This window comes from Colletes gigas, unplaced genomic scaffold (assembly GCF_013123115.1).
Source record: "Colletes gigas isolate AHSC1104 unplaced genomic scaffold, ASM1312311v1 Colletes_gigas_Sc00051, whole genome shotgun sequence".
NCBI lineage: Eukaryota > Metazoa > Arthropoda > Insecta > Hymenoptera > Colletidae > Colletes > Colletes gigas.
The window spans coordinates 641,968-654,037 of record NW_025106680.1 but is presented as its reverse complement, the minus strand read 5'-3'; the positions used below and the strand labels follow the sequence as shown (position 1 = coordinate 654,037).

At 38.0% G+C, this 12,070-nt stretch overlaps 1 protein-coding gene across 1 annotated transcript; it reads left to right on the top strand.

Annotated features, from left to right (window-relative positions):
- Positions 1–4,171: 4,171 nt before the first annotated feature.
- LOC122403409 (hydroxypyruvate reductase) lies at positions 4,172–12,028 on the top strand. Its single transcript, XM_043406915.1, has 7 exons — positions 4,172–4,275; positions 5,606–5,746; positions 8,668–8,819; positions 9,432–9,784; positions 9,878–10,096; positions 10,989–11,420; positions 11,496–12,028. Exons 2-7 carry the CDS (start codon positions 5,612–5,614, stop codon positions 11,738–11,740), a joined length of 1,536 nt encoding a protein of 511 aa, XP_043262850.1. The 5' UTR covers positions 4,172–4,275; positions 5,606–5,611; the 3' UTR covers positions 11,741–12,028.
- The last annotated feature ends 42 nt before the right edge of the window (positions 12,029–12,070 follow it).

Genomic DNA, 12,070 nt, shown 5'->3' with positions numbered 1-12,070 from the left:
TCCCATTCTATTCGACTCCCTCATCCTCGTTCCCGATCACATCATGCGAGCTTTATCAACGTTTCTTGTTTCTTCCGAATGCTATCAAACGAGGGTCCCGAGTTCACAGTCGAATAACCGGTTAATTCCGGTTCGCCGTCTCGTCTGTGTTCCAGCTTCACAGTTTTATCAGAAACCGAACCGATAGCTACTCGACAAGATGTTTGCATCTATGCTTCGACGAATCGTCTATCGTGCGATATTAATGCCCGTTGTGGGGAAAAATTTCGTAACGCGTGCAAGATACGAAACGGGGCGAGCCATCTTACGAAACGCCGCAATAGACAGAAATATTTGAATAAAAATACATTAAGTTCGAAACGTTGCTCGGAGGAGGCAAACTCGTTACGCTAACGGGTGTGAAACGAATCGTCCTGTCGATCGAATAATTTCTTGCCTCTGACAACCAACCAAAGATATTTTATTGAGCTGACCGGTACGCAGTAATGAAAACGTGACAACTTTATATCGCGGCACGTGCGTGTGCTTAATCGTTTTATCTTTTTGGGCAAACGTGGACTCTCAGAAATTCAATAAAGTTATTTACTTATTTATTTACAGACAGGGAAACTCTGGTATGTACATACAACGTGTACAACAATGTCGATTAATCTTGAACAAAGGCTAACTAGCTCGATATGACTCGCATTCCTTCCAGGTCTAATTTACCTATGTTCGTGCAATATATCTGATATACAATTTAATTCCTTCGAAGACCTTTAGACAGAGGTGAGCAAATTTTTCTTCGAATCATAACAAATGCAACGAATTAAATTTTTATTTGTTCGTTCGGTGATAAAAATTCTAGTTTATATTTAACGAATGACGAATAAATGGTTTATCTTTTATTCAGCAGCTTCACCAACTTTGAAATCCATTCTGACGGCAATGTTTTTCAATTGCGTCTGCGTATTTGTATGCAACGAAAAAAATTAACAATTTCGTTCCCAACAAATTATGTCACGAATGCTTTCGACAAACAGATGGGCGCAACTATATTTTATTTATAATTTTTTAATAGATATTTTACTTTATAAATTGCAGATCCAATTCCCTGATGTGTACGGAACAGAGGAGAGGTGCAATTAATCAAATTAGGTTCGGTAGATATATCTACAAACGGGATTCCATCGCTTCCACGACCTTCGTTAACGTCGAGGCTAGAGATCTGGTCAAGCTATTCGCTGATATTTATGGAGAAACATTTTCAGTTTTCAGGGAACAAGAAACATCGAAAGAAGTAAACACGGATTTAAAGATATCAGCAGCGTGCTCATTTATGGTCGCAATTTTTGTACTATATTTAACTGCAGGTATTCATACGAACAACTTGCTTGCAGGACGATCTGAAACTAAAATTTTATACATGTTCTTATTTATATTTTATTTAGTTAATTTGTTTCATAGCCAAAAATGTACATTTATTTTTTCATTATTCCATTAAAGACCGTTGAGCAAAAGAAATATTATTATTCCATTAAGATGATTTAAAAATGGCAACGTGATAGCATAGAAAATTGAATCGCTCGTGTTCACGATGTTTTTTTTACTATTACTGAATTACTTATTTTAAGTAAGTTATTTTCCACACAGATAAGATAATCCGTGTCTCTGCTGGGGGCATAAAAGCGTTTATGATTCGAATATTTGATAAATATTCGCATGCTAAGTTTGAATATCGATATTCGAATATTACTACCCGAATATCACTGCTCCAACATTACTATATATTAACACTAGATTTACGGAAGCCGTCAATTTGACGGATGTCAGATTCCATATTTAAAATTGCAGAACGCGTAAATATTATTTTTTAACAACTTATGTTGAATTTGATTGATGCAACGGCATGAATATATATCCTAATTAAAAGAAAAATCGTATTTTAAAGTAATCGTCAACATGAAAGGTATCAATAAATATATGTGCTGTCAATGCCCGTAAATCTAGTGTTAATAATATATTATTGCATTATTCAGATAAAAAATGTATAAGTGTAAGTGCTCCGATAATTTCAAGATCACCTCTATTTTCTTAAAATGAAACTCTGTATTGTAATTTCAAAGAAATAAATGACAATTTTTAAATCATCTGTAAGCAATCTACAAATTTATAAGCAGTGCTATGAGTAGAAATTCTACTGTGGCTGATTATTTGAGTAATTAAATATTCAAATAATAATATTTTGGGTATTTTACGTTATTCTGTGAACAAATAGATCGAAAAGATGTCCCCCCAGTCCTGGCTCATCGATGTTTGAAATACGTTCAAAGTTCGACGACGTAAATGAGGACGGACGCTGCGCGGATTCTTTGAACGCTGGCAACTTCCTCGGCTTATCGGTTAAAAAGACAAACTAAAAACTAACGGGAGAAGGAAGAAAACAAATCGAGGGGTCGCGATAACAACGTAATAATTAATGTTGTTGCTAAATCGGACCCCCAGCAGAAGTTGCGTCATCGTAACACAAGATGACCCCGGAATGGAAAATATACGTATTTTTGCGATCTGCGGTAAACGCATCACGTGCGCGTGTAAGGCGATCGTTTCTTTTTCTTTTATCATCGCGACGTACGTGAAATACTACCCGAAAGATGGCTGAAGACTTTGGTACACGAACGTCGAATTAATTTCCAACCAGCGATGAAAATTTTTTTAAGCTACCGGGCTGGACGTTTTCGACGTTTTCAATTATTAAAATCGGGAGCAGGAATCTTGGAACAGGCGAAATGTGTCAAAATATATTTTTTAACCATTTTTTCGCGATTTGGGTTTTGTTCGCAATTCATTTATTTAGTCTAAATAATCGAGTTCATGTTAATTACTCATAGAAACACGTACTCAGAAACGTTTTAAATTTCATAGTTAAACTGAAATCTCCTTTAAAATGTCCACGTAATAAACGTACTATCTTTCCTTAACTAATTATGTAGGCATACGGGCAAACTATTAATTAAGTATGAGTAATATTTGATGATCAGTGGAGGTCATTTTCCTTGAAATTACAGAAAATGATGCAATTTCTGTAAAAGAATTTTTGACGATATGATATGTATATGACCCCGCTATTAGTAACGTTTTAAATAGAGCCATTTTATACTCCAATTAAAAATAATTATGGAGCTTGCGTATTATAACTCTAGATGAGAATGCTTTAAAAGCAGGTTATTAATTTTACCTAAACATTACTTTTGTTTCCAAAATACAAACGACTATCGAGTACTATTATAATCGAGTTAACGGTCAGTTGTCAAGATGTCTTTGCCAAAGTTGGAGTTGCTTTTTCTTAGTGAAAATAGCTGTGCAAGGTATAGAGAAACCAATATCTCAAACTCAAATTAAACACTGCATTTAAATAAGAACAAAAGACTAACTGGTTTCAATTTTACCCGCTTCGTATGCTTTGTTTGTTTATTGTCGTATTGGCCAGTCGTTTGGACAACGATTTAATTGCGATGCGACATTTTATTGGAACTTTTCAGTCAACGTATGGCGTTTACAGAGCTGTAACTATAAAATATAATACATGTGTGTAAAAATAGAGAAAATAATGGAAATGAAAGAAATGCCACATAGAAAAATATAAAAATAACTTGTGGATATTGGCTGAAATGAAATACGAACATAATAAACGTTCATTTAATGAACGAAGATTATCATATATTTCTTTGACACTGTGTTTCGTGTATAAGAAATGAAAAACAGAAATATTAAATAGTTCGATGGTACATTTGCAATTTTATACTATTCTCAATAACACTAACCTTATTTAAAAGTTCGTAAGTATTACGGTCTATTTATTCCAAGTTGCGACGACGAGGTAAAAGTATAAATAAGTAAAAGTGAATCGAAAATGGGAAGCACGCAAACAGTTCAAGACGGAAAGGCGTCTACCAAAAGCGGTCGATCGGACGAATAATTCAACGGCGCGTAAATTAAAAACGATGGCGACTAAATCCGAAGGAACAACGCGGCAGCAACAATGAACGATCTTTTGAAATTCGCTCGTTTCGATCGGTAAATAAGGACAAGCGACCGTAGAGGCGCGCGTTAGAGTCGATTTACCGCCGATCGACCGGGTGGGGACAACGCTATAAAAAGATAAATCACCGACTGGAACATCCAGTTTACGGTTGGATCGCCGATCAGAACGGTACGAACTCCACAGACCGATCGTAACAAGGGACCGTCGCGTGTATCCGACCGCAATACAACCGTACATCGAACACACACGAGGTATGTCTTCGATTCTTAAACGAAACTCGTATTTCGTTCACGATTGCACCGATCGACCGACGAAGATCACTTTTACGATTCGCTTCTCGACTCGACGGAAGATTAAAGTTACCCGTTCGTCCGAGACTCGTGAAATAAAACTAAAAATTTCAATTATGAAACCGAAACGTTCGACAACGAACTTAATAAACTTCAAGAATAAATTCAGTTCTTTTCACTGGTGATTTATCGTAGGAACAAAATTTCGCCCGTCACTGTGAAACCGTAATGAGTACGTCTTCCACAGTCTGCTCTCCGACGACTGGAGGCGTCGTAAGCTTGTAATGCTGAAATCTTGTATTCCTCTGCTGGAATATATATGGGCCTCACTTGTCTTGATTTTCTACCAGATTCATTGCTACACTGCTCGGCTTGTTTATCAGTGACATTCTTACGTTTTCTCTTCATTTTCATTTAAACCGGGCACTCGTGACTGTTTGTTTCTCGTTAGGGCATTATTTAAATAACACGATTCTATGTATATGTGAATAATTTAGAAAAAGAATAAGACTCGATTACACAGTATTGATATTAAAAACGACTCGAGTATTTTATAACAATTCGTAACTAAGTTGTTTCCATTAAATATATTGTACGAACGAACTACGTAATATGAGATATTCTCTCGACCACGAGAGCCAGACGTTGGGAGCCAGACAACAATGAGTCAACCCGTTCACCGCCGAAACATTTTTCATAAACTTTAACGTTCGCGTTACGTCTCGCAGTAGACTTTTATACACGATTGTAAATACGCATGTACACGTTGCAGTCGCGCTCCATAAATTTGTATGGAAATAATGGAAAAAACTAGCAAGCAACGAAGGTTAAATGAAATATGACTTGTACGGAACGGAATACAATACCAGACGTGTGTGCTCAGTGTCACAATGATCGTGTTGACGTTAACTATGTTTGAATAATCGACATTTACGAAACGTGTGTTCCGCATGTTTGAAAGCAGCAGTTAGGCAAAAACGCGAACGTATGCTTAACTCACGGTATAATTAAGAATTTCTTAGCCTCGGTGGACACGCACCATGATCTACAAATGAAAAAATACCTTGTTTTGCTAGGTTGTTGTTAAAACATACTTTTTGTTTCTTTGCACAATTTATTCCTCCGTTGAATTACAGTAACAGTTTTGAAAATGATAAAAAATACAAATCGAACTTTTGGGAGAAACGTACCATAAGAGACGAACAGTATCGGTGCGATCGTACGATTACGAGCTAAATCGTTTGCAGATATCTATTCCGTGCAAACGGCTCAAGGATTTTGTTTGTTCAAGGATAACATGTCGGCCATGATCAGGAACGTTTTCATAAGCGATCCCGTGGACTCGTCCTGCGGCGAGCTACTCGTTCGTCACGGTATACCAGTCACAATCAAGTACAAGTCATCCAAGGAGGAGCTCATCAAAGAGCTTCAGGTAAACAAATAACTGTCAACGCCATTCCACGTTTACCTTCCGCTATAATTTTTATGCCACCTTCAATTTTAATGATAAAATATCTTCTATATTCACTGGGTCGACGTTTCTCAAATTGGATCCCATAATATTTTATTCTTCTTAGGCAACATTCATTTTTTATTTCTTTTTTTTTACGAAAATATGATTGGAATATCCTTTTCAATAAAATAAAATCCTATAAAAGTTTCTTACGTACAATTTTAAACGATCGACACATATACCTATTTGAAACAGGGTTTTCTGGTAGTTTTATCTCGATTCCTTCCGCGTATGTACGCAGCAGCTTCCTCGTAGATCTGTTCCAAATAGCTACAAGTTTGTCGATCGCAAAGACAGTTGTCGAAACATCTAACCGGAGAAACTTTCACGCGAATGTTAGAAAACAAAAGATGTTTACTCACGAGAAACGATATAAAGTGTTTTCTTGCACGCCGTTGGGGAGGAACCCAAGAAGGTGACACCGACTCCGCTTTAGAACAATGAACAGAAATTTAGAGGGCGCGACTAACGAAGGATCGAAGATGTCTTCCAACCGAAAGCGCTGAAAAATCGTCTTTTCTCCATACGTTTCTTACTCAAACATCGTTCTCATATCTTTTATTAAAAAAAGAATCCTCTATCGAAAAATTAAGGCCTCGGGGGTTGCATTTAGGTTTCCACAAACGTTTTTATACCTGTATCAGCAATATTTTGTACTCGTAACATTGATAATTTCTCGATCAAATATAATAAATTCTATGAGATAGTTTTCACTGACAAATGAATATCCAAAACGCTTCTGAAATATTTCTGCTACTTGTAATATATTCTAATGCATAGTATATTACCTATAAAATATTATACGATAACAGAATATTTCATTATCTGTACGAACTACGTACGAATTATGGATATTAAAATCAGTGCACGGTTGAAATGTTCGAATGCAAAAGAAATTCGACGAGTAGTCCCATCTTTAATAAGAGTCGTCCAGAGAAATTCCGATTCCGACTGGAATTTCACAGCGTGGCCGTCTAACGTCCCGACAACAATACTCTCGCGATGTCTCGATTTCAGCTCTAAACTCTCACTCTCGCTCCTCCGGCCCCTCGCTTTTCTCTCGTCCAGCTTAATTGGTTGCATTCGAACAGCCTAACCGGTTCGATCCAGTTTTGTCGGCAAAAGCGAATACCAAATAACAGCGCGGGTCGATGTACTTATCTGTCGGTCTGTCGTCGTATTTCCTTTCTACCCACGTATACGTGCGAGCATGCATGCATCCGTGCAACTGTACGGGATCCCGCAAGAACTATAACGGAAAGATTTCGTCCCGAACGGAGTATTGCGTTGCATAGCGTTCCAACGTTCTCCGCCCAGGATGATCCCGGTGCCAAATCGAATTTTTTTTCTCGAGCAGCATCCTGAATTCGTTTGTTGGAACGAGACGAAATCCGAATTTTAAAGAGGAGTCCTCTTTAAGGCGAATATCCCGAGTGTATAGCAATTTCCGCTTTCGAGTGTCAAATTTTACGCTGGATTCGAGCGACAAAATCATCCCCGTTAATGTCGTCGGCTTAAGAGATCCGTTTATCGCGGGAAGAAAAAGGAACGACTCTTGAAAGGAGATTCGTGTCGTGCCTGGCCAGGTATTTTAGCCAGACTTCGCGTGGTCTGCGGTAAAGCAAACGTTACGCGTTCAAAAATACTTGAAATTCCTCTAAAAAATTGTGTTACAAATACCGAGAGAAAAACGTGAATATCGAGGAAGCATTTCCTAAGAAAATTTCCATTTCTCGAACGAAACGAACAATAGTCTGCGAATGTTGATCGGTAATTGAAATTCTACTAAACTTTTACGAGAATTATGCGCGATTGATACGAGGTATCTTATTCCTGTCCATTTTCTGGAAATATTAATTACACTTTGCGATAGTGTATCTATAAAACGAGCCATTTCGAATTATTAAATAAAATTCTTTAAATTGGTATGGATTATAAATTATTTCGTACAATTTATCTGCGACGACGTAATTGAAAAATAATTATTCTCGAATAACGCGATTATCGTGAAACAAATGACTGAGAATTTTATTATAAATTCGATTTGCTGCTATTTTGCAAACATTTTTACATAATAATAAGAATTTAAAAACATATTGAATTTGAAATTTCAATGCTTTTTCCATTTATACTTAAACCACTTTCACAATTAGCGGCATATTCGTGGTTGATGATGCTAGTGGGTTAAAAATTCTAACGAAAACACATGTTTGAACTCATTTTCCTTGGAAAAGCCTCGTTAACTTATTAGTTAACACTTTACCGACCGGTACCAATTGACCCTAAGCTATATATGCACTTTTTCTTATACTTATAAGAACGTTAAATCAAACTTTGCGAAAGTGCTTGCTGTATTGTCTCCTTTCTATTATTATGGGGTAATTAAATCAAGTAATATTTTTTATTTTCATGACAACCGGTTAATAAGCTATCGGTCGGTAAGGTGTTAAGGGGTAAAAAGCCGATAAATGAGCTATCGGTCGGTAAAGTGTTAATAAAAGACACGCCTGTCTTATCGTTCTCGTACGTTGGTACACTGACACTCGTTTGTTGTTCTTCTGTCTCACTTGCTATTCATGAATCCCATTCGTTCTTCTCGTCGAGCTGCAATTGCTATGCTCGACTGCAATCCGAGACATGCAAGTCGATACATAAAACAGAAGCGTTATCTTCGCTGGTTATATGAAATCGAGCGAACCCAAATTCCGTTTCACATAACCGGGGGATCGGTGTACCACTTCGTGTCGAGTCATCGTATAATAAATCATCGCGCCTCCTCGACGCTTTACTTCGAGACGCGCAGATGTCCAATAATACGCCCTGTTATTTGTCGGGAACAGAATCACGATGCCTTGATCGTTCGATCGGAAACGAAAGTTACCAGCGACGTGTTCGCCAGTTGCCCTAATCTTCGCGTGGTCGGCCGTGCTGGAACTGGCGTGGACAACATCGACCTACAAGCTGCCACGCGGAAGGGAGTCATCGTTCTCAAGTAAGTTACTAAAAAATCATTGATCAACGAAACAGGCGAACGCATCTATTTACCACGATAAACCGGTCATTGACATTTTGAATTTGTTTCTTCGAGGACGATAGCAAAGCTATGTACTATTCTGGCTAATTAAAAAGTCCTACACTCGTACACAATTAACGTCAAGTTCCTATTTAACTGGTCAACGAATGCAAATTTTAGACTCAGTTTATAAACTAACGACAAAGGAAATTAAAATTAAATTAATACTTTTAGGATATTGATAAATCAGAGTGTAAAAATAATCATCGAAAGATGACCTTACTTTTCGAACCGACAACTTGGGTTATTCCTCTTAATAACATTATCTCTGTTTTATTAGTGAACTATATACTCTCAAATTATTGATACTGGAAACACTGCAAACATAGTATAATTGGCCATTGAGTTTTTAGAAAATCAAGAAACAAGAACAATTTTATTCCAATTTGATAAATGAGTATCTATCATGTATTTCGATTAAACTTGAAAATTTGTATTCACTGACTTCTATGTACATTAATGCTATTCAATTTTTCTTTACTCTTTCCAATGCCATCTTCCAAATATTTATCTTACCGGAATACGTTTCAGTACTCCCAGCGGGAACAGCATCAGCGCCTGCGAGCTGACGTGCGCGCTCATCTCAGCTCTGGCGCGAAACGTGGCTCAGGCATCCAAGGCGCTGAAAGAGGGAAGATGGGACAGAAAGCTGTATTCCGGTTTCGAGCTGTCGGGCAAAACGCTTGCCATTCTCGGAATGGGGCGGATCGGTCGCGAGGTAGCCAGAAGAATGCAGGCATTCGAGATGCGTGTGATCGCGTTCGATCCGATATTGACAGCCGAGGACGCTGTCAAGCTGAACGTCGAAAAGCTATCTCTGGACGAGATATGGCCACTGGCGGACTACATTACCGTGCACACGCCGCTTATACCTCAAACGAGAAGTAAACATGAATTTCTTCTAAGAATAGCGCCGACTGTTTGATACCGTAGGGTATCGTGGGTTGAATTCTCTAAGTTTGCACTTTTCTGCTCAGATCTGATCAACTCGACGACGTTGGCAAAATGTAAGAAAGGGGTACGCATCGTGAACGTGGCCCGCGGAGGCATCGTCGACGAGGAAGCTCTCCTAAATTCGCTCAAATCAGGACACTGCGGAGGCGCCGCTTTGGACGTGTTCGTTCAAGAACCGCCGAAAGATCCTGTCACCTTGGAGCTGATTGCTCATCCCAATGTCGTCGCCACTCCCCACCTCGGTACGATCATTTATTTTATTTTTTAATTTAACCCTTTTAGTGGCGAGCGAAAAACGGGTGCCTATCCGAAGAATACCGAGCCAATTTGACGAGTTTGTTATGGTTAGAGAAAAAGCTCATAATAATCAAACTAAAAATGATATTTAGAAAGAATAAAGTAATGGCAATTGCATTTCAATATTTATTGCAAATCATATAAATAACGTAATTATAAAATATGATAGAAAACATAGAAACAAGTTTCTCTTCTACAAACAATATTTACACATAAGAATAATCATTGTTTGATCAGTTTTATCTAGGTCACGTAGCATAAAGTATAAGCATTTGATTTTCAATGATTTTTTAATAAATTATCAATTCCAAATATGATGAGACTTTGTTAAAAAGTTATTAACGTTTAAAGTGGAGCCCGTACTGAATTTTTTTCTCGAAAATGCGTAGGATTTCGAGGGTATGTCTATTCACCAAAAATGATTGTGATTGACTCCCACAACCGAAAATAATTTTTCCAGAACGATTTGAAATTTTTTTTCCCGTTGAAAAATTTCACACATTCTCGAATTTTTTTCTAGAAAGTGGATGGGAATTCAGGGGTATGTGCATTCACCAAAAATGATTGTGATTGACTCCCGCAACCGAAAATAATTTTTCCAGAACGATTTGAAATTTTTTTTTTCGTCGAAAAATGTCACACCTTCTCGAATTTTTTTCTCGAAAATGCGCAGGATTTCGGGGGTATGTCCATTCACCAAAAATTATTGTAATTTACCCCGGTAACTAAATATAATTTTTTTAGTGTGATTTTAAATATTTTAATTTCATCTAAAAATTTCAGTACCTACTCGAATTTAGGAACAATAATATCTCTAACTCTAACATTATTTAACAGGAGCTAGTACCGCAGAAGCTCAGGCACGTGTCGCTTTAGAGATAGCTCAGCAGTTTCTGGTATTAGCGGGTAAATCAACGGAGTACGCGGTTACTGGAATTGTGAACGCTCCGATCTTAATCGCCGCCATGACGGATGAGAATGCACCGTGGATAGAGTTGTCCAAAAGGCTAGGCCAGCTGGTTGCGCGTCTCTCCAAGGAAAATACGAAGGTCGTCGTGCGTAGCCAAACGATTGGAAGCGGAATGGAGGAGAAGGCATTCGTTCACACGGCCGTTCTGGTTGGAATTCTGTCCAGACAAACCAAGAACGGCTTGAACTTAATCAACGCGCTGACCTTGGCTCGAGAAATAGGCATCGAGCTTCAGAGTAGCCACACCAAAGCTGACGGTAAAGCAATTCTCGTACAAATGGAAGGTCACCGAATTAAAGGTAAAGAAATCTTTGAAACTTCTTTCGTTCGATGTTCTTCTTCGTTCTTATAAATGCGTTTGTTCGTTTACCCAGGGACCGTCCGTGACAACGAACTCCTGCTGCTCTCGCTAGATGACTCTGTGTTCGCCAATGGAATACCTTTAGGGGATCATGTTTCTCTGTACCGAGCGAACGGGGTTCAAGATCTGGCGCAAATCGTAAATGCATTCTCGATAAAAGGCATCAATATTCACAACTTGAATGCCAACGGCAGCTGGATAATTATACAAACTGATCAGGAAGTCTCTGTAACCGTCGACGGCATCCAAAGTTTCTAACATCGACGTGCGATCCGAAGCTCAAAGTCGAGCTACGTATACATATTCCTTAACCTTTCTTTTCCTTATTGCTTCATATATGTACATGTGTAGAAAAGATATTCAGTATTTTGAAGCTCGAGATAATTTATCGAGTCACGATCATTATATTTAACATCGGTGTATCAGTAGCACGTCGCTCATCCCTGTTCACAGGTCTTTTATTTATTATTCGACTCGAATAAAGTTAGGGGGAGAATGATCAATGCCTCATTTTTGTTGAAACATTCGTTCTACGGTCGCATATAATTAAAAACATATTTACAAATTTCACGTACAATACGTATAGAA

What these genes read in the sequence shown, in the direction of transcription:
- LOC122403409 (XM_043406915.1), top strand. Translation starts at nt 5,612, where the DNA reads ATGTCGGCCATGATCAGGAACGTTTTCATAAGCGATCCCGTGGACTCG. An exon ending in AAGGGAGTCATCGTTCTCAA is followed by an intron (nt 8,820 to 9,431) that starts GTAAGTTACTAA and finishes AATACGTTTCAG; the next exon opens with TACTCCCAGCGGGAACAGCA. An exon ending in CGTCGCCACTCCCCACCTCG is followed by an intron (nt 10,097 to 10,988) that starts GTACGATCATTT and finishes ATTATTTAACAG; the next exon opens with GAGCTAGTACCGCAGAAGCT.